Here is a 21,005-nt window from a genome sequence, read left to right on the forward strand (position 1 = left end):
TACAACCGCATATAAATAAGAAAGTACCGAATATAAAGAAAACAGCACAGCGTAAAAATATAATTGACCAGATAAGTCAGTTATGGCGTTCCATACTACACTACAGAAGGTAAAATCCTCAATCATACATGTTTTTGATGGTCTTCAGTGTTAATCCACGCCAATGTCAATATGTATTCGTACGTTCAAACAAAGTAATTCATAAAATGACAAAAAGACAGACAGAAAAAGCGTCAATTGTAGAATCTCTACAATTCATTAAAGAATCATTCAATTTATAGTTCATTGAACTATATTGATAAAAAGAACACAAAATAAAGATTGAAAATTCTTTAGTAAGTTTTATCTCCTTTATGTAAAATTTATGCGTGTTGTACATGCATTCCAGTAATAAGCTGATTGTGAAAAGCCGTATTCTCTTGTTTATTGTTTCGTTTCGGGATCAGTCATTAAGCGTATCAGTCTTTAAGCGTACCAATCATTCAGGCGTTGGATGATTTAATTTAATGTTGGTGTTATTTATTGAAAGAGAGAGATAACTCGACTTCAATCATTAATCCAAATTCAACAAAATTGCTGCTTTTCCCTTTTCATCTCATAGTTTCATAACATGTTAGGCCGTCATTTAAAATTCGCATTTTTGTTGGTTACTAGTATATGTTGAAGACAGTTGGGGTAATCTTATTTACGGTATATTAAAATTATTTTTTTTATATAGGGTAAATAATTTGAGTTTTTCATTAAGTATTTTCTACTTATACAGTTTATATCTTTAGATCATTAAGGGGAAGATCGACACATTACCCCATTCAGATACTGATGGTTGTTAAATTGGTTCAGATTGTCTGTGAGTTTTAAAGGTGTTGCGATTTTTTTTATTTGTTTTGTTGCTTCTATCATCTTTTTCTTTGACATTCTATGCTTTCGTTTCTATAGATTTGTTTCCCACTGTCTTAGAACAAAAACATAAAAAGTATTTGATTTTGGAAATCACTTACATGTAAGTTCCTTGTCACTGTTGACCGACTTTATACAAATTCGGAACCATACAATATCAACAAATATGAAAGTTAGCAATATCACAAAATACAACGAGTCTAATTGTCTGAAACACAAAAAAGTATACAAAATGCAACTAACACGACATGAATGGAAAGGAAAAGGTTTCCATATAAGTACTTCTGGTTTTATAATTGAACTTTTTCGTCCATAGATATAATCAATCATTTTAAAACTACCACAAATTCACTCTCTCAACAGCCCTCAATGTTGACAAAATAAATCTTTGCTTTTATGTGTCACTTCTTTTCTGTACGGTGCAACCTACATATAGTTGTTGTCCTGTTGGAGTAAAGGCCAGTGACATTGGACAATCTATACCTAACTGTCTAGTATCATAACATGTCAACAGAGCACCAGGATTATTCAGAATATGGAAGGAATGAGTGAGTCTTAGGGTGAGGTAACGGTGTGCACGGGTTTGAATGGCGTTTTCTTATTAACTTCGGAATGTTCGTCGTACGTGTTGATTACGTCTCCAGTGTTAAAGTCTAACACAACTATACTTCATCTATAGGTATTGTTATCAACATGGTCAACAACATAGATTAAGTTGTTTTTAGTTGTGGTTATACTGTTGGGGTATGTTAAAATGGCCTTGTTATCCTTATCAATCTCATACAATGTTTCTTGTTCACCCTCCTGGTTCATGACAATGATTACTGCCCGCCTGACAGGTTTACTACAAAATCCACCAAAGAACAGTAATTGTTCTTTACTGTATATTGCAGTCGGTAGGAAGGGTGAAATATCGAATAAGGAATTAGTTAAGTGATTTGTATCTTTGGTTACTTTCTGGATATTGTTTTCCCCAGTGGACACGATTGCATTATGTTGATGATCGACATTCAATCGATGAATCTTTTTTTTTCAAAATTTTTATAATGTTCAAAGAGTTTGCCATAGTTTGGACATATGGCAAAGCTACATTATCAAATCCATGTCCTATCCACAAACCACCATCTCACACAGAAATATAACCAACAATTGCCAAAGTAGATTCGTATTTTCATTCAACTTGAATCTTGACAAGAGAACCAACGTCGGACTGAATTATAATCTTTGGAATGAGGATATGATCAATCATTGCAGGTAATGGGGTATCAACTTCCTTAAGAGTGGGGTCTTAATCTAGAAATTTCAAAGAAAAAAAAGTGAAGCATCTGTGGTTGTTATTGAAGTTTCCAGCTGACCAATAATGCTGTCTGTTTCTTTAGTTCAATTCACAATTGAATCAATGCCAGTGTCAGTAGCACGTGAATAACTTTTTGTACTTTCATCTAGTTCATTTTTAATAGATTTGATGTATTTTTTACTTAGGTTATCAAGAACTTTTCATGTTTTTGATGGCGCTCTCAACGTTTTTGATGTTTCCGTTTCAATTTCACATCAGTCAGCTTTCATATTGGAAGCCTCACTTTTTCGCTTTTTCATATCGCTCAGTTTCGCTTTGAATTTATCAAGTGTCAATTAATGTCCTTCTTTCATTGCCAGAGCTTGCCGAAACTACACAGACTTTTTGTATCGCGCTAGAACTCTAACAAATAGGCTTCTGGAACAGGGTTATGTTGCTACAAGATTGAAGTCATCAGTACAGAAGTTTTATGGTCGTCATCATGAACTCGTGGATCGTTATGGTATATCCATCTGCACCATGAAAACTGATTTATTCAACGGGTCATAGTTTTCCTTTCCTCGTTTGTTTACCCCGGGGTTGACTTTTTATGAGCAACTCGGCGGGTGTTTCTAGAAAAGCAGAGGACGCTTACCCTACCGGTGCACCTGGTCCATGCTCCCACTTTTTAGTGGAGTCCGAGTTGCTCATTTGCTTTTGTTACTTTGTATGTATGATTTTAGTTACTTTATGTTCTTTGTTATGTATGTCTGTTTTCCATGTCTGGTCTTTTTCCATTGATTACATTATTTTGATTACCGTAATAACCTTGGTTTCCTTGATTACTCGTTCACTAATTTTCACCATTTCATGTCCTGAATGTATCTTCACAATGCATAAAGGGCACACAACACTCTGACACCCTTTGCAATATAAACAACAGTAGTTTCCAGAGTGTTCAGAACACTTGATAACTGTAAAGTCCAGTTCTTGTTTCCAAGTGTCGGTCACTATTAATGTATGTTTTTTTCGAATCTTTCAGTTTTGAATGTATCTTCACCTTACACTCCTGGCACATTAAAACGTTACAGTCTTCACATCTCAACTTAATTCGTCTTTCTTCACAAAAAGGGCAATTGATAGGTTTCTGTCCTGAGCCAGTTGACGATTCAGTCATTTTGCTGGACGGTAAAAAAGCTTCCTAGTTCGGTGACCTACCTCGACTTTTTAAAAACCAGATTATAGATTTGGAATACAGCCTAAACGTATACCGTCTATTTGATATTTAGGCTAATGTGAGACAGGTGTAATACGTAGGAGGACGACCATCTTCTTGTCGCTTTTTCTAGACCACGTGTTGGTTTTTGTCACTTCTTTTCGCTAATTAGTGGGATCAATATTACTTATTGTTTGTACTTCGGACTTTCTGGCAAAAGCCAAAAAGGCCTACTCTCATGGCATGTCGGGAACAAAAAAAATTATGAATTAAATGATTATTGAAGATCAAATAATACACTCTTTATAGTGAAGAAGATACAAAGATACCGTTTGTTTGTTTGTTTGTTTGTTGGGGTTTAACGCCCGATCAGCAATATTTCAGCTATGTTCAGGCGATGAACATGAAAGGGACGATAAAATGAACATGAAATGATGATGAAATGAAACATGGGATGGGACACAGGGACAATAGGGTCGATAAATTCTGATTCCACAAGACAAAAGGGAGGGACGGTTAGGGTCGGGCAATTTAGCCTCCTGTGGCGGAGCGCTAAGGTTCCTACTCCTATCGAATACCACAGCAGGGTTCTTTAACGTGCGAGGAAAGTGGCATCTTTCCCAACACGGTGCACCACTATGGTTTGCGGTCAGGTTTTCCGTATTATAGCCTGACAACCCCAGTATGTAACACGCCAGGGGTACCCCATTCCACTATCTGGGGCACACATCCCAGTAGCTCTGTGGGCAGAGCGCCCTAGCCCCCGACTAGGTTCCTGAGCACTATTTAGTCGCCTTTTACGACAAGCTTAGCGCTGCTGCAGGCCTATTCTTTTTCGACACACGGACCTGCACGGGGTCGAAAATACCGAACTTGAATGGCTGCTTTCAAGCTGTGACTTTATTTTGCATTAAATGCATTAAACTTCGTCCTCTATCACTGTTTATACTGACGTTACGCACTCTATTGCGGCACATTCGGTAACATCAGAATTCGACGTTTGTCGGCACTTTTCCTTTCTTGCTTGCTTGTTTAATTAATTGAAACGCGTGTACAGTAAAGCAAAATATACAATAATTTTTTATTGGTAGCAATTAAAACATCTTGAGTATTTCTTAAAAAATCGAATTGATAGTATCATAGTACATAGAACAAATCATACGATTTAATGGAAAGCAGTCGCTTGACTAATTTTTCGTGTATGACCAGGTCCTATAAAATATAAAACCACGCGACATTTGTCGATAAACAATGTCAGCTATCAGTGTGGTTGACAATGTTTTAACAACCACACAGGCGATTTGAAGTTCGAGAGTTTATTTGTACCATGTTTGTACCGTAACTTTACCTCTCATTTTATCGTCATAATGGGCTTTAACCAAGCTCGAGTTTAATGTTACTTGCTCAATTATATTAACTTGGCTTCAAAGGAAGGCGAAAATTTTCGTGTTTTGTTGACTGAGTGAACTTTTATGTTATATCATCTGTAGATTACATTGTAAATAATACCAAAAAGTAATAATACAAAACAAAACAATACAAGAACAAAAAACAAAATCAGGCGCACCTTATAAAGTAATATATTTATAAAAGATTAAATCCAGAAATTTGAAAAAAGAGTCGAGGGGTCCAAATTCAGAGAGTTAAAAAAAGGTTTCAGGTGGTAAAATGCATATTTTATTCATATTTTACACATGTAAACCATTTTTTAAAGACACTCATTAAAATATCAAGTCCCACATGCATCTTGTCTTGGTAACATTAAGATAGGACAACTCCCATTAGCAAGCTCGGAACTGCCCCTCCTATCAATACTTAAAAAATTACTAATACTGAATTGAAATAAGATTGTATCTAATGTTTTTGTTACAAATATTATATTTGCTTTTCCTAGATGACCTTGAATAAACGTACTGTAAAATTTTGATATAAAAAATAATGGAGCGTAGTTCTATACGACAACATAGGTCGAACCCTGAACAGTTGAGGCAAGAAGGGACACAACATTCATGAGTGATACAGCTTTGAATTTAGATTTTTAATAGGCATTTGACACAGGATGGGAGTGATCACTTTTCGGCCCCTTATTTCTAAATGGCTCCAATGAAAACCTCCACAATCAACCCAATCCTTCCTTTGAGGGTGTGACACCCTATCCTACGAATTGTTCAAAGCGATAAATTCCCTATAACTCAAGTCATCATCCATAAATCAGAATAAGAATTGATTTCGGTTCCCAATAATGTTACTCAGTTCAAGTCGCAACCCAAATAGTCAAGCCCAGTCTTTTTTTTTCGTGGTATGGCACATTGTAGTAAAATTTACATGAGATCCATTCCCTTTCAGAAATGGGTCCGATTACTTTCAATGCAATTGATTAAATTACAATAACTTTGTCAAATGTATGATTGACCCGTGCAGGTCCGGGTGTTAAAAGAATAGGCCTGCAGCAGCGCTACGTTTGTCGTAAAAGGCGACTAAATAGTGCTCAGAACCCTAGCCGGGGGCTAGGGCGCTCTGCCCACAGAGCAACTGGGATGTGTGCCCCAGATGGTGGAATGGGGTACCCCTGGCGTGTTACATGCTGGGGTTGTCAGGCTATAATACGGAAAACCTGACCGCAAAACATAGTGGTGCACCGTGTTGGGAAAGATGCCACGTTCCTCGCACGTTAAAGAACCTTACTGTGGTATTCTCCCGAAGTAGGAACCATAGGGCTCCGCCACAGGAGGCTAAATTGCCCGACCCTATCCACCTCCCCCTATTTCCAGTGGCAATCAAAATTTGTCGACCCCATTGTCCTTGTGTCCCATCCCTTTTTCATTTCATCATCATTTCATGTTCATTTTATCATCAATTTCATGTTCATCGTCTGAATATAGCTGAAATATTGCTGCTCGGACGTTAAACCCCAACAAACAAACAAACAAACAAACAATCAAATGTATGATTAAATTATATTGATTACAGCATTTCTGAAAGTAATTGATTAAATTAATGATTACATTGGCAAGTAATCATGATTACATCTGATTACAATGAATTTGCAAATAACTATGAGTTAATTGAAAGGTTTGGAACATTTTGTTATGCTATTTTCATAAGTCCTTAAATTCTTTGAATTTAACAGATGATATTATTTTTTAAAGTATAGTAGAACATCATCCTTCACCAATTTATTAAACCACATAGATCTATAAAATATACACAAGTTCAATATAAAAATTTGTGACTTTCACTTGAATTTTTAAGAACCATTGCTCTTGATCATCATCAATCTTTGAAATGTAATAAAATTTAAGTTAGCATCGGTCTGGTCGGAGTTTTTTTCCTCCTATGCTGGAAAGTCTTTCTATTGCAGCAGAAGATGCCTGAATGGAAAAGTTTTCCAAAGCTAGACTGAACAATTGAGGATAAACACTCTGTTTAGATTTCCAAAATTGTAACGGATCACAATGGCTCATTTAAGTAGTCAGCTACTTGACAACCAACTACAGAATTCTTGGTGTAGCAGGAGAGTCATGAAAGGAAAACAGTTCGGTCTTGGCTGTCTTTCTTGGTAGAGAGTTTGTTTCATCAACTGACTCTATACCATTGCCTTTCAAACTCACAACTTTGTCCTTTAGCAGATTTTCATAGCTACCTCTGTCTGCCTCACACCATTGAAGTTTGAAACGAGGGTCAAGAGCAGTGGCAATAATCAATGAGTCATTTTCAAGATATTTGGAAAGTCTTCTAGAGATAGATTCTATCAATGTTTGCATCATTTTATTTTTATCAAATTCATTAAAACACTTATATAAGATTTTTTTATAGCTCTTACAAACATTTTTTTCATTAGCTGAATAATTATATTTTTGATTTTACTAGTTGGTATTGAATTAACATTTTGTAATATCTTCACACAAACAAAAGAAGAGAAAACAAATGAAACGTTTACACAAAGAAGTATTGTATGATTGACAATCATTTTACTCTTTTTTTGTTGTTAACATAATGCCTTATCCATAGATACCAATCGAGGCTTTAATATTTCCATTCTTATTGTAATCATTAGGTAATCATAAAGTAACCCGATTTCGAAAAGTATTCGAAAAGTAATTGATTCAATTAAATTACATGTGATCAGATTTTTGGCTGATTAATGATTACAATGATTACCTGAAGAAATGTAATCAATTACAGCTGATTAACAATTACAACATCTCTGTTCACTTTACACGTTATTGTCCGAACATAGCCAAATTCTTGTTTCAAGCCTCCTTTTAGAAACAAGAGGCTCTCATGACCCTGTATTGCTCACCTTGTTAAATTTTGCCTTTCAAGATCTATAAATTTAAGGAAATGTTCAACAATTTTGACTCAAGAAAACTTTGGTTGGAGTTATCATAAGGATCATTTCAGCAATCGAAAGTTTCTTTCTATCATACTTTTCAAGATATTGGCTGAAAACGATAAAAAGGGTCATTTTATACCTTTCAAGGGCAATGACCCTTACAAGGAGTCGTCTGGCACCTTGGATCCCTTGGATAACTTTGTAGGCCCTTATAAAAAGATAAAAAGGATTATTACATCAATTGAAAGAATTTTGCTAAACCTAACGGTTTTGGAGATATCATATGAGAAAAACTACTGTCTGACCTCTATGCTCTATTTTTGTAACGGCAGCCATGTTTTTTGACGGAGCAAAAATCCCCACATTATTTCTATGTATGATACTCTAAGGTACACTCATACTAACTTTGATTTCAATTTGTCAAGCAGTGTCGGAGGAGAAGGTTTTAGATAGAAAAATATAAAAATTAGCAAAAACAAAAAAACAAAAAAAACCTCGAAACAGGGCAATAACTTCAACACGGCTTAACAGAATAAACCACAGATAGTTCTCATTAATGAATGTGCTGAACACTTTTCGCAGAATTTGGCTACGGTTTGCAGGTATATGCAAAAACTACAATCTAACCCCTATGTTCTAATTTTGGTAACAGTGGTCATTTTTTCGTCAGATTAAAAATCCCCACATCAGTTCTATGCAGGATACCCTAAGGAGCATTCATACTAAGTCTGGTTCCAATTGGTCAAGTATTGTCTGAGAAGATTTTGGCCTATGGCCAGGTGAGCTAGATACAGCCAAAAAACGTAGAAAAATGGCAATACCTCCAACGTGGCTGAACAGATTAAAATGAAAATTTGACCACAGATAGATCTCATTATGTTGAACACTGTTACTCAGTCAGAATTGGGCTAAACATAACGGTTTGCAGGTATATGCGAAAACTACTGTCTAATCCCTATGTTCTATATTTGGTAACAACTGCCATGTTTTTGACAGATAGGAAATCCCCACATTAGTTCTATGCAGGATACCCAAGGAAAATGCATACCAAATTAGGTTCCAGTTGGTCAAGTAGTGTCAGAGGAGAAGAGTTTTAAAAAAAAAATCACAACGACGACTGATGACGGGCACCAAGTGATGACAATAGCTCACATGGCCTTTGGTGACCTAAAAAGGCTCAAATCTTAAAAGCCGCCAAATTAATTCAAGTCTTCCTTTGGTGGTATGGTATCTTGTAATATATAATCAAAGAGAAATATTCAGTAGAAGTCAAATTATATTGTCCTCACATCAGGAAAAGACATGTTCTGAGACCTCTTTTTCGTCCCTAATTTCTAAAATGTTCAAGTCTTAAACCCCAAAATCAGTTCTAGTTTGACCATTGTGATATAGTATACTGTGGACCAATATCATAGACATATCTATGACTTCACTGGAGTTTATGAAATGCTTGTTTTTGCAATTCTATGACAGTTGGAGCCATAAACCTAAAATCAATACCAACCTTCCTTTTGTAGTTTGAAACCTTGTTATAAAATTTTATACAGATCACCTGAGTAATATTCAAGTTACTGCACAAAAACCAAGTGTTTACGGACATTGATGACCACAGTGCCATACCATTATATCACAACAAATTTTTTGTTCTTTAAAAACAAAGGTACACAAACAGGATTTGAAAAAAAAATTTGGTTCAATGTACATGTAAGCAAGTTGTCACAACATATTATACAAATTCTGTATAGAATTTTCCATTATTGCAAATTATTAAAAAATATTGTTCAGGAATTCTTCAATATTTTTATAATTATCTCTTGCATGTATCTTGGGGGTAACCACTTATTTCCTTGTAATATTACAAAACTTACCAATATCCATCAAATTTCTCAATGAACTTTTTCCAACAACTTTCTCCACTTGCAAGAAGCTTTTTTAAAAATAAATATTTGTAAATCTACCACACATCGGTTTATGTCAAAATCATTTAAAAATAATATGAAGATATTTTTTTTTTACATCATATGAATTACTAATTACTAAATGAAAATCCTAAGATTTTGCAAAAAATGCTCCGTGCAATACATATAATCTTCCTTAAAACACATGTATCATGTTTTCAGTAACCACATGTATAATGTTTTCAGTAACCACATGTATCATGTTTTCAATAACCAGGATTAAGATGTGGGACAAAGAAAGAAGTCATTTATTCATTATGACCCATCATGCTGAAGCATTTTTAAATCATCGAAAAGAAAATTTTCTAAGGTTAGCTGGCATAAAATTATTGAAATTCTGTATGATTATGTACATTTGTAGAAACTAAGAAAAATTAATGTCTTAAAATCAATTAGGTGGACAGAAAAATAAAATGATCATGACAAAAGTCTTTATTATTGATTCATTTTTTTCATAACATAAAAAGAAAGACAACTCCAGTTTGTTCCAAAACAAAATTCTATATACATGAAAATAAAGTTTTAAATAAAGAAAAGGATTAGAAATCTATTGGTTTAAATTTTTGAAGATTTATTCAGGGATTTACAGCACACCATTATTTGTTGTGCTTGAGATATGGTTACATACAACTAGTTATCTATCAGAATTTAAATCAATCTTGATTGGTCATTACACACAGAAGATTGAGTTATAATAAAATGTTTTATGCTTCACATGTACATGAAAATTTTGGTAAGGTCACACTGATACTGATCACACATATACTTCGCAAAAATGTTACACATATATGTTCATTCAAGTAAAATATAGAAAAGAAGACTGTTTAACAAGCACTACTTTTATTTTGAGATTCTTTTGTGTCTCTTTCTACACTCCCTCCTCTCGTACTAGATGTCAGTTCCATACTTGCACTACTCTGACTAGAATGACCACTGTCTAAAAGACTAGAATGACCGCTACTATCTTTTCTCGTTCTATATCTCAAATCTCCAGGTCTATTTCCTATTTTTATCTTTCCGTCTGCACTTTTGATTTTCCCAGAATGAATATTAGTCTTTGTTTTCACTATGCCTTTCCTTTCTGAGTCAAATATCACTTCCGTTTCCACTTTTGCAGTTTTTTCTAATGGCATGCCATGTTTCTTCCGTAATCCGACCCGTAAACATGTGATCAGCTCCTCCAATAATAACATGTAACTGTTATATTGTTCCTCAGTGAATTCATCAGGGCCATGCCTTGCATGCTCATAGGCATCACAAAATTTGTGAACGAGATCAACAGAGGAGGTGATAAGATAAGTATGATAAAGGCCCAGGAGATACAGTCTGACATTCTTTGATGGGTGTCGACCTTGGGACTCAGTTTCCTCCTCCTTCAAAACTTCATCTATAATAAGAAATAGTGACTATGAGTAAGAAGTGACATACATGTAGGGCCTTGTCTTATTTCTTTCCATGGAGATTCAAAATGGAAAAGTTTAAAATTTCAAATTTATAGCATTTATCTTAGTAATTTTGCTGATTAAAAAACTCAATTTTAACCATAATATAAATAAAGTTACTAAAAGTAGCAATATGTCTTACACATTTGCTGTTGAAATTTTAGTTTGTCTGTTCATCTATAAACTCCTGTAAATTTGAATGCATTATGAAATAATTACAAGTACATAATGACAAATATTTCTACAAACTTAAAGCATCATCTATCAATAGCTTTGAAAAATTAATGTTTTAAACACCTAAAGAACTAAGTTACAGCCCGGACATGAATCTGTTTTGCAAAATCATTAATTTGACCTTGAGATCAAAGTTCAAGGTCAAAGGTCATCAACCATAGTATGCAAAGCTAATCTACCTTCACTCCAAATATCATAAATTAAACCTACACCAAGAGACAACAAGGGACATGATTTGTTATGGACAAACTAAAGGTTAGAGTGATCCCCACTTAGGGGCTAGTCCCTTATTGAAGACCAGTGACTGATGGATGCAGAGTGGTGGACAATGATTAAGTTATTCAGCCCCATTGCAGTGACAAAAAAAAAAAACCCAAAAAAACCAAAAAAGCAAAAAACACATACTTCCAAGTTTCAGGTTTTAAATAAAAATTTTATAAAATATTTGCACACACCCTGTCAATTTAATTTTTGGATATATTTAGTTAAGTTTTGATATAAAAAAGTACAAAATCTTAAGTGCTTGCCAAACCTTAGACTTTATGAATTCTAATTCTGATAAGAGACCTGTTGTAATCTTGGACTTCTAATTATGATAATACATGAAAACTTATATCCACAACTTACCAAACTTTGCAAATGCATCTACTGCTTTCATCCTGAAGTAGTAATGATTTGGTACTAAAATTAAAAAGAAATAATCGGGTAAAGTGTTGTCAGTAGTGTAATTTTTCCTGAGTAGCATAGTCCGAGAGTTTTGCATTAATTAGAAATGGGTTTCAACTTAAATTTCAGAATTAAGTAGTTAGATAGTTTGATCTTCATATCAGGTATATAACAATGTTTCTCACTGTATCTGTACTAGGTCATTTGAAAGCTCGCAAAAAGGGAAATAGTTTTCAATACCTGCTGTCAATCTAATTAAAATTAGACCTATCAATTGTTCCATTTGGTCACTGCATGTAGTAACGGAACAACTGATAGGTCTAATTTTAATTAGATTTTACCTAATGTGAAAGTACTTTTATTCGTGGGTACCAAATTTCGCGGTTTAAGGGAGAATTTTCAGTTGTAGATTCTTGAATCTGTTGAATTGACAACTCTACAAAGGAATGGATAAGTTCTTTTTCAGTACATATTTTCTAGTACTCATCATTTTAGCACAAACCTCTCTTAGTGCTCATCATTTTAGTACATATATATCCTAGTACTCATCATTCTAGCACAAATCCCTCCTAGTACACATCATTTTAGCACAATTCTCTCTTAGTGCTCATCATTTTAGCACAAATCACTAAATATTTACCATTTTTTGCAGTCTGTAAAACTTTTGGATTGAGTAATTGTGGTTCATGGCTGATGTGAACAACCCTTTCTAATCTGCTTAAAATCTTTTCTTTTAAATCCTGAAAATCAAAATATAAATTACAATTATTTTTTGTAGACAGACAGACAGACAGACAACAAACTATGACCTTGTAGGACAAGTAGCTATTGAGCTGTTCAATAAGTCCAGCATTCTAAAAAAAAAACCACACATGTACATCAACATACATTGTAGTTTTGAAGTTCTTAATCTTTAGTACTTTACTTATTTAAAATAATTTCCAAAAGAAAACAAGAGGCCCCCAGGAGCTGAATCGCTCACCTTGTTAAAGTTTGTCTTTCAAGGGCAATAAATTTAACAAGGAGTTGTCCAACAATTTTGACTCAAGAAGACTTTGGTAGGACTATCATAAGAATCATTTCAGTGATAGAAAGTTTCTTCCTTTTATTGTTTTAAAGATATTGGCTGAAAACTGTAAAAAAAACCCTGTCATTTTTCATCTTTCAATGGCAATAAATCTTATAGGAGTTACCTGACAACTTTGATCCTTGACAACTTTTGAAAGCCTTATAATAAGGCTATATTATATAATATTCAGCTATAGAAATTATTTTGCTAAACTTAACGGTTTTGGAGATACTTGTGAAAAACTATTGTCTGACCCCTTCATTCTATTTTTAGTAAAAAAGATCAATAACTCCAACATGGCTTAACATATCAAAATGAAAATTTGACCACAGATAGATCTCATGACGCTGAACACTTTTACTCCAGCCAGAATTGGCTAAACCTAATGGTTTTGGAGATATATGCGAAAAAATACTGTCTGACCCCTATGTTCTATTTTTAGTAACGGCGGCCATGTTTTTCGACGGATCAAAAATTCCCACACCAGTTCTATGCAGGATACCCCAAGGAAGTTTGGTTCCAATTGGTCAAGTGGTGTCAGAGGAGAAGAGTTTTGAAAAATTGTTAATGACGACGACGGACGCCAGGTGTGTTAAAAACTGGTATAATTTTGGAAAAGGTCTTGTAAACATGCTTTCATGCCAGTAAGCTCCAACCTACATGTATTTCGAATTCAAGGGCAGATAACTGTAACAAGGTTTCAAAGAATTTTCACAAAACCTTGATTTTAATAATTATTGGTGCCAATGCGTTTAGTCGTTCATTTGAAGGTTTTACAAAATCTTTAAATCAACTGCAGCAAAGGTTCAAGTCAGGTCCATAGAAAAAGAGCAAGAAAAACATACAAGTAAAAGTCATAGTTTTGAGCAGCGTTAAAAATCACATCATGAATACAAAAAAACCTTTTGGAAAACAGGTTAACTATATAAAGGGAGTAGCTATTTAATTTTTTAAAAAATGGGGGGAGGGAGAGGTTCATCCTGGCTTGTAAACTCTTGGTTGGTTGGAACAAATTTGTTTTTATCAAAGATAAATTTATTTGTAGTAGTTGTAATTCCTGTTCATTCACTTTAAGCTTTATGAAATAAGGATAAAATACTTGTCCACAATACTGAACCCAGTCCTCCCATTTTTACTTCATGTATGATACTACCTCTGCCATAAAAACCAAATAGTTGATTTTACCCCTTTGTGGCTCATGTAAGGAAGCTGTATTATTGTTGCTAGACTATTGCAGGATTATACTCGCTGGCAATATGACAGGTGCCGCTGGTGGAGGACATGTTTACCTTTCCAGAGCACCCAATGTCACTCCTGGCTTTATTGTGGGAGCGCATATTGCTAAGGCTTTAGCCTTTGTGCTACCTCCTGATTCCCTTATCTTCAGTTTTTTCATAATCTTTTTTATTCGGTTCATTACATTATGTTCATACAACAATTGTCTTTGATTCCTGTATTTTGAATTGTCCCGTTATTGACACTTTGACATTTTTTGCTAATGTACATTTACATTTACCTTTGGTGCATCTGCACAAATAGCAACATGAGGTGGTCTCGTGGCTTTCCAAGCAAATCTAATAATCTGTCTTTTGGCGAGGATAAACAACAAAAAGAATACCTGAAATACATGTGTACATTGTATATTTGAGCATTAGGCAATTATAAAAAAAATTCCTAGATTATCATCCAACTTTTGTGAAAAATTTGGTCTGGGGAACGAATTTTTAAATTTATTTTTTTTTTAACTTTTTCTTCAGTAACTGTCACATTTGTGTCCCTCTTGCCTAAACCCCAATGCATCACCTGCTATGTGCTTGGGGATTGATTTTACCAGCACAAATGAATTGAAACAGCTCTATCCAAGTAAATATTTTCTACTGATACACCTTTACCATTTTTCATCAAATTTGGAACCAATTTAAAAAGAAATAGCACTGAAAAATTATGAGTATCAAGCTAGAATAAACTAAATAACAAAAATTAAAAATCAGGTCAAGGCAAGACATGAAACTTTAAGTCTGGGAAATCTCGGCGGGTTTGTAAAATTGGGTCTGAAAGGTAACCAAGGAAATTTCTTAATAATGGCCTTATAATTTTTTTTTTATTTTTTCGATGTTTTCTACAACATATACATATTTGTACCACAAGGGGCCAAACTAGCATATATTGTTGATAGCCTTATGGTTGTGTTGCCCCATTCCCACATTTAATGTATCCCTTCTTCCTCTAAAAGAAATGTAAAATTACTTATGTCATAAAAGCGGGAATTATTTTTAGACCTGTAATTATACCGGTGTCATATAAGATATACTGACTCTGCCAAATATTGACCCTAGAGTTTAAAATATCGTTATTATAGTAAATGTAATACAACACTAGAATGCATATAATTGCCAACAAATAGTTAAAAACTTAAAACACTTGAGGCTCAAAAGAGTCTGAATTGCTCACCTCGTTAACCATTTGCAATTTGAAAAATTTGAGGAATGAGACAAGCTAAGTTAAAATCAACTTAACTGTCAAATGCAGGAAATGCTTTTAATAGCATTTTCATGACCTGAACCAGAATTTTGCTAAAGGCAACAATTTTTTGAATTATTTTCAAAGAGTAATCAAGGGAACCAAGGTTATTGCAGTAATCAAAAGAATGTAATCCAGGGACAAAGACCAGACATGGAAAAAAGACATACACAAAGAACATACAGTAACTTAAATCATACATACAAAGTAACAAAAGCAAATGAGCAACTCAGACTCCACTAAAAACTGGGAGCATAGACCAGGTGCACTGGTAGGGTAAGCGTCCTCTGTTTTTCTAGAAACACCCGCCAAGTTGCTCATAAAAAGTCAACTCCGGGGTAGACAAACGAGGAAAGGAAAACTATGACCTGTTGAATACATTGTAAATCAGTTTTCATGGTGCAGATGGACACACCATAATGATCCACGAGTTCATGATGACAACCATAAAACTTCTGTAGTAATGAATTCAATCCTGCAGCAACATAACCCTGTTCCAGAAGCCTATTTGTTAGAACTCTAGCGTGATACAAAAAATCTGTGTAGTTTCGGCAAGCTCTGGCATAACGTATGAGTTGTGATATGAACACTCCATATGCAGGTGCTGAAGGGATGTTGCCAGAGATGAAAGGAAAGTTGACAATTCTGAATGAAAAGTCATCCCAATTGTCGTAAAGTTTGGTCAATAGTTTTCCTTTACCATCGATTTCTAAGTGTAGGTCAAGATATGAGGCTGACTTCACAGCGTCTGTAGTATCCTTTATCTCAAGTTCTTTGGGGTAGATGCGATGTACCAAACCCCTGAAATTAGGACTGTTTAAAGATAATACATCATCTACATGTATATAGTGGAAACTGAGATTAAAGAATCTAACCAAACGATATTTTCATATCAGATCACTTAATAAGAGTGAAAAAACCTGCCTTCTGACTCACAAGTTCCATTTTTAGTATAGGCAGCCATATCAGGCTTTCAAGTAACTTTTTGTAAAAAAAAAGGGCTATTTTTTTCGGGCCAAATTCTTAAAAAATAAGGGCAAATTTTAGAATTTTCTAGGGCTTTTAACACAAAAATAAGGGATGACATTCTTTCTTTTTCAATTATAATACTAAAACAAAAATAAGTTACTTACCACTGGCTAAAGACAACAATATAAAAGCTATTAACCAACCCAGAAGATCATGTCAGAGGCCATCAACAGTTGTATTCAGCATTCCAGTTCAACCATTAGAAGTTGAACTAGTATGGGTCCAAAGAATACTGTGAATTAACTGCTAATGACCACCAAAATGTCTTCTGAGGTGTTTATTTGATCATAATATTCATTTTCTGAAAGTATACTAAGCTAGATTCCATTAATACAAACAATATAAAGGGAAATTACTATTTAAAAATTTCGAAATTCGAAAAATAAGAAACTTCTTAACAAAATTAGGGCTTTTTTTAGGATTCTTCTGCTTTTATTAGGAAAATCAGGGCTGCTTTTGAAAAATAAGGAAAATAAGGGCCCGCTTGAAAGCCTGCCATATCCATTCACTGATTAAAAATCACAACAGTCATTTTGAGCACAATACAATAAAGAACTATTATGCTTAATTTCATTCAATGATCTTAAATGGTTTTAGAGAAAAAGATTTTCAAAGTTGCACATGCAAAAAATGCCCCAAAAAAATACTGTTTCTGGGCCGTAACTCCTACATCAGTTGACGAATTGTTTTGAAAATTTAGGCATAGATCCATCTCATGATGCTGAACTATATAACCCATGCCAGAAATTGGCTAAAGGCAACAGTTTTTGAGATAATTGCACCAAACTTCCTTCTGACCCCTATGTTTTATTTTTAGTAATGGCGGCCATGTTTTTTCATGGAACAAAAATCCCAACGGTCAGAACACCCCAAGGAACAATCTTGTCAAGTTTAAAACCTGTCGGTCTCATAGTTTCAGAGAAGAAGATATTTGAAAATTTGTCCACGACAACGACATTAACAGACGCCAAGTGATGGCATAAGCTCACTTGGCCTTTGGCCAGGTGAGTTAAAAAAATATAGAAAGAAAAAAAGCACAACCATAATTTTACCTAGAATTAAAAAAAGCTCTTTAGATCTTTGTAAAAAAATGCAAATTTTGTTATATTTGGTGTATAATCTGCTTTGTAAAAATAAAGATGGTATGATGTACAAACCTACCAATGCACCAGCACCAATGAACAAGACTACACTGATCACTGATATAGACTTTAATTCACCCATTATGGAGATGTTTCTTTACCGCATAATGGTCAGATTTTTCTGTAGCTTCTATAAACAGAACAAAATACAGTTAAGGTACATGTACATGTAGTACTAAGATATAAACACACAGTGAAACCCCAGGAATAACCTGTCTAAACCAAACCCTTTTGGACTCAGTTAGGTCAAGGAAGTTGTTTACCTGATTGGTCTTTCAAGGTTTAAAGAAGCTGCCTTTATAAAGTAATGACAAAAGGTGATCCATGCTTGTTAAAAACCCACCTTATGAGTAAGAGAAAATCGATGATGGTGACGGCTTGAATTATTCGAGTTATTGGAAGTCAAGATTATTCTCGGACTACACTGACACTGGTACTTGACTCGGATAAAAAAATCCCAATTTTTTAAAGAGTAATCAAGGGAACCAAGGTTATAGCGGTAATCAAAAGAATGTTATCCAGGGACACAGACCAGACATGGATAATAGACATACACAATAAAGAACATAATGTAACTAAAATCATACATACAAAGTAACAAAAGCAAATGAGCAACTCGGAATCCACTAAAAACAGGGAGCATGGACAAGGTGCACCGGTAGGGTAAGCATCCTCTGCTTTTCTAGAAACACACATTTTTATCTTATGATGTTAACATGTACAAATAATAAAAAATGAGCAACTCGGAATCCACTAAAAACAGGGAGCATGGACAAGGTGCACCGGTAGGGTAAGCATCCTCTGCTTTTCTAGAAACACACATTTTTATCTTATGATGTTAACATGTACAAATAATGTTTCAGGATTCTTTTTACTATCAGATGCAAAAGCCTGTGGCAAGTACTAGATGAATTTCTTAACATCCTACAGCTGCCACTTTCATGGGCCATTAGTACAATATACATATTGTATGTCAGGTTATCTGACACACAAATGTACACATACATTTTATTTTGTAGTCCAAATAATTATGTCATCTCGGGAGGCTAACTTTTATTTAGCTTGGTTGCAAATCATAAACAGCATGCATCCACAATAGTCATGATTATCTGGACTACAATGTTAAAAGGAAGAGGCTATTGCATGTTTTTTTTTTCAGCCAAAAAGGGGCGTTGATAGGGAGTGGAATATAATGACTGAATTATATTATTCAGGTAAGACTTCCAACAGATGTTTTATTAAACCAAAGAAGCTGCATGACCGGGCCCGCCCATAGCCCCCCCCCCCCTTCCAAAAAAAAAAAATAATAATAATAAAAAAAATAAAAAGGCCAGCTAGTCTGGATTCACATCAATCTCGGACAATCTCGTGACAGTATTATTAGTGTTCACTGTTGTGTGGTACTTCATTATCACTTGTCTTCAGCTTGCTTACAAATTATTTAGATGTTCTTCAGTGGGCAAACATTTCATATTCTAACGTGTCTAAGTTAATCGATGGAGTCTCAAAGTCTTCAAGATCGTCTGTCATTGTTAAATGTAAATTTAAAATATTCATGTTTTGGTTCTGGTTCACTGGGTTCATTCCACTTACCGGAAGTTAAACAGAATAAGTAAATCGTATTGGAGAAAGAAATGCTCGAAATCCGGAAAGCACAAACTATTCCAAATCTGTAGTTATTGAAATTTCTAATATCACGTCTTCATATTGTCCATCAGTATATTTCGGTACAACCCCAATTTAGCACCTGTGCACTGCCTCTTTTCTTTCACTGTCGCTTCGAGACAAAACACTCATTTAAAAACGCACGATTTACGCGATAATTTAACGGCTGAGAGGTTATCTAATACTTTACTGATACTGATACTTATTCAACAGACGGTTTACTGGGATGTGTAGTTTATTTCTTAATTAATCCAACTTCCATACAGGGGGGGGGGTAAATGGAACAGCTGTTATTTTGGCTACGCCGAGGGTAATTTCTGTTTCAAAAATTACATATTTGTCATATTAGAAAATGAATACTTCCTTCCGGCGGTAGATTTGTACTCATTTTAACATGGGTGTGGCATTTATATTCTCATTTAACACTACACTGTCGCTCGGTGTTAAATAATCGAATATAACGATACAAGTCGTTTCGGCCATACTACCATCTCGGTTATAGTAAAATAGGTCAGTATCATAGTGTATTTACTGTTTTAGGTTAACTAAAATGTCAGTATGGCACAGACGCTTTAATGGTAAAGCAGGTCGTATCCACCTTTACTTTTACAAGATTATGCCAGCTTTTCAGAAAGAAGCTAAGACTGTCACCATCTTGCAACAACTTGTATGTGAACAGCAAGTATCTCGCTACCAGAGAGATACCTACAAGAACTATGACAAACTAGTATTTCTTAATTATAAAGGTATACCTGTGCCAACTACCACCTTTTGTATTATAGTGCTTAAAACTGTTTTTGTATGGTTTGAGTCTGCGAATGAATGTTTGAGTCTGCGAATGGGTGTTTGAGCATGTGCTTTTTTTTGTTTTCTAATTGTGCTGTAAAGAGCGAGTGCTGTTTGTGTGTGTGGTTTTTTGTAATTGTTGTATTCACTTTATGATGATTAAATTACAAGAAAATTTGAATGTTCTTACTTAAATTACTAGTATATTAATTCTGTCCTTCAATCGCTAAAACATGGTATAGCATAGACCTGTAATTAAATATTATACCGTTCATTAAAAGCACCGAAAACCGTGTATCTGAAATCAGTTTCACCTAATTACAACCGAAAGATACAGTCCTCTTAATTATGTGCAAGAGGTATATTATTTTTCTCCACATATCATTCTTTACAAAGATTTGCCGTTTGTATATCGTCAATTCCGTATATTAACACAAAACACTTTTTTACCCTCATAAAACTACTTTTTCACCCAAACAAAATAATGACAATCATAAATGTATTACATAATGAAACCAATTAAATGTTAATTTACCTATGATATATCAAATGAATACATATTGAAAACCATGGCCGGAATTGACTATGGCCGAGATGGACTATGGCCGAAAAGTACTGGACCGAAACGTTTCTGGCCGAGATGACTAGAAAGCCGAATATAAATGCCGTACCTATGTTAAAATGAGTACAAATCTACCCCCTCCACGAATTATTTCTTAAATAAAGCAATGCAATGCTGTGGAAAAGTGCGCATCTAATCTGCACAAAT

General features: G+C 34.5%; 1 protein-coding gene and 1 pseudogene across 1 annotated transcript; both read right to left on the minus strand.

Annotated features, from left to right (window-relative positions):
* Window positions 1-1,291: 1,291 nt before the first annotated feature.
* On the minus strand, window positions 1,292-3,350 carry LOC148620649 (E3 ubiquitin-protein ligase TRIM45-like; annotated as a pseudogene).
* A 6,750-nt stretch (window positions 3,351-10,100) lies between these two features.
* On the minus strand, window positions 10,101-19,370 carry LOC148620650 (lipid transport auxiliary protein 1-like). The gene is made up of 6 exons (XM_088574322.1): window positions 19,220-19,370; window positions 17,805-17,915; window positions 14,611-14,712; window positions 12,666-12,765; window positions 11,987-12,040; window positions 10,101-11,070 (listed from the first exon to the last, which is right to left on the minus strand). The coding sequence occupies exons 2-6, from the start codon at window positions 17,865-17,867 to the stop codon at window positions 10,508-10,510; spliced, it is 882 nt and encodes a 293-aa protein (XP_088430448.1). The 5' UTR covers window positions 17,868-17,915; window positions 19,220-19,370; the 3' UTR covers window positions 10,101-10,507.
* Window positions 19,371-21,005: the final 1,635 nt, after the last annotated feature.

This window comes from Perna viridis, chromosome 3 (genome assembly GCF_037379345.1).
Source record: "Perna viridis isolate PV_CMFRI_1.1 ecotype Kerala chromosome 3, ASM3737934v1, whole genome shotgun sequence".
NCBI classification, from domain to species: Eukaryota; Metazoa; Mollusca; class Bivalvia; order Mytilida; family Mytilidae; genus Perna; species Perna viridis.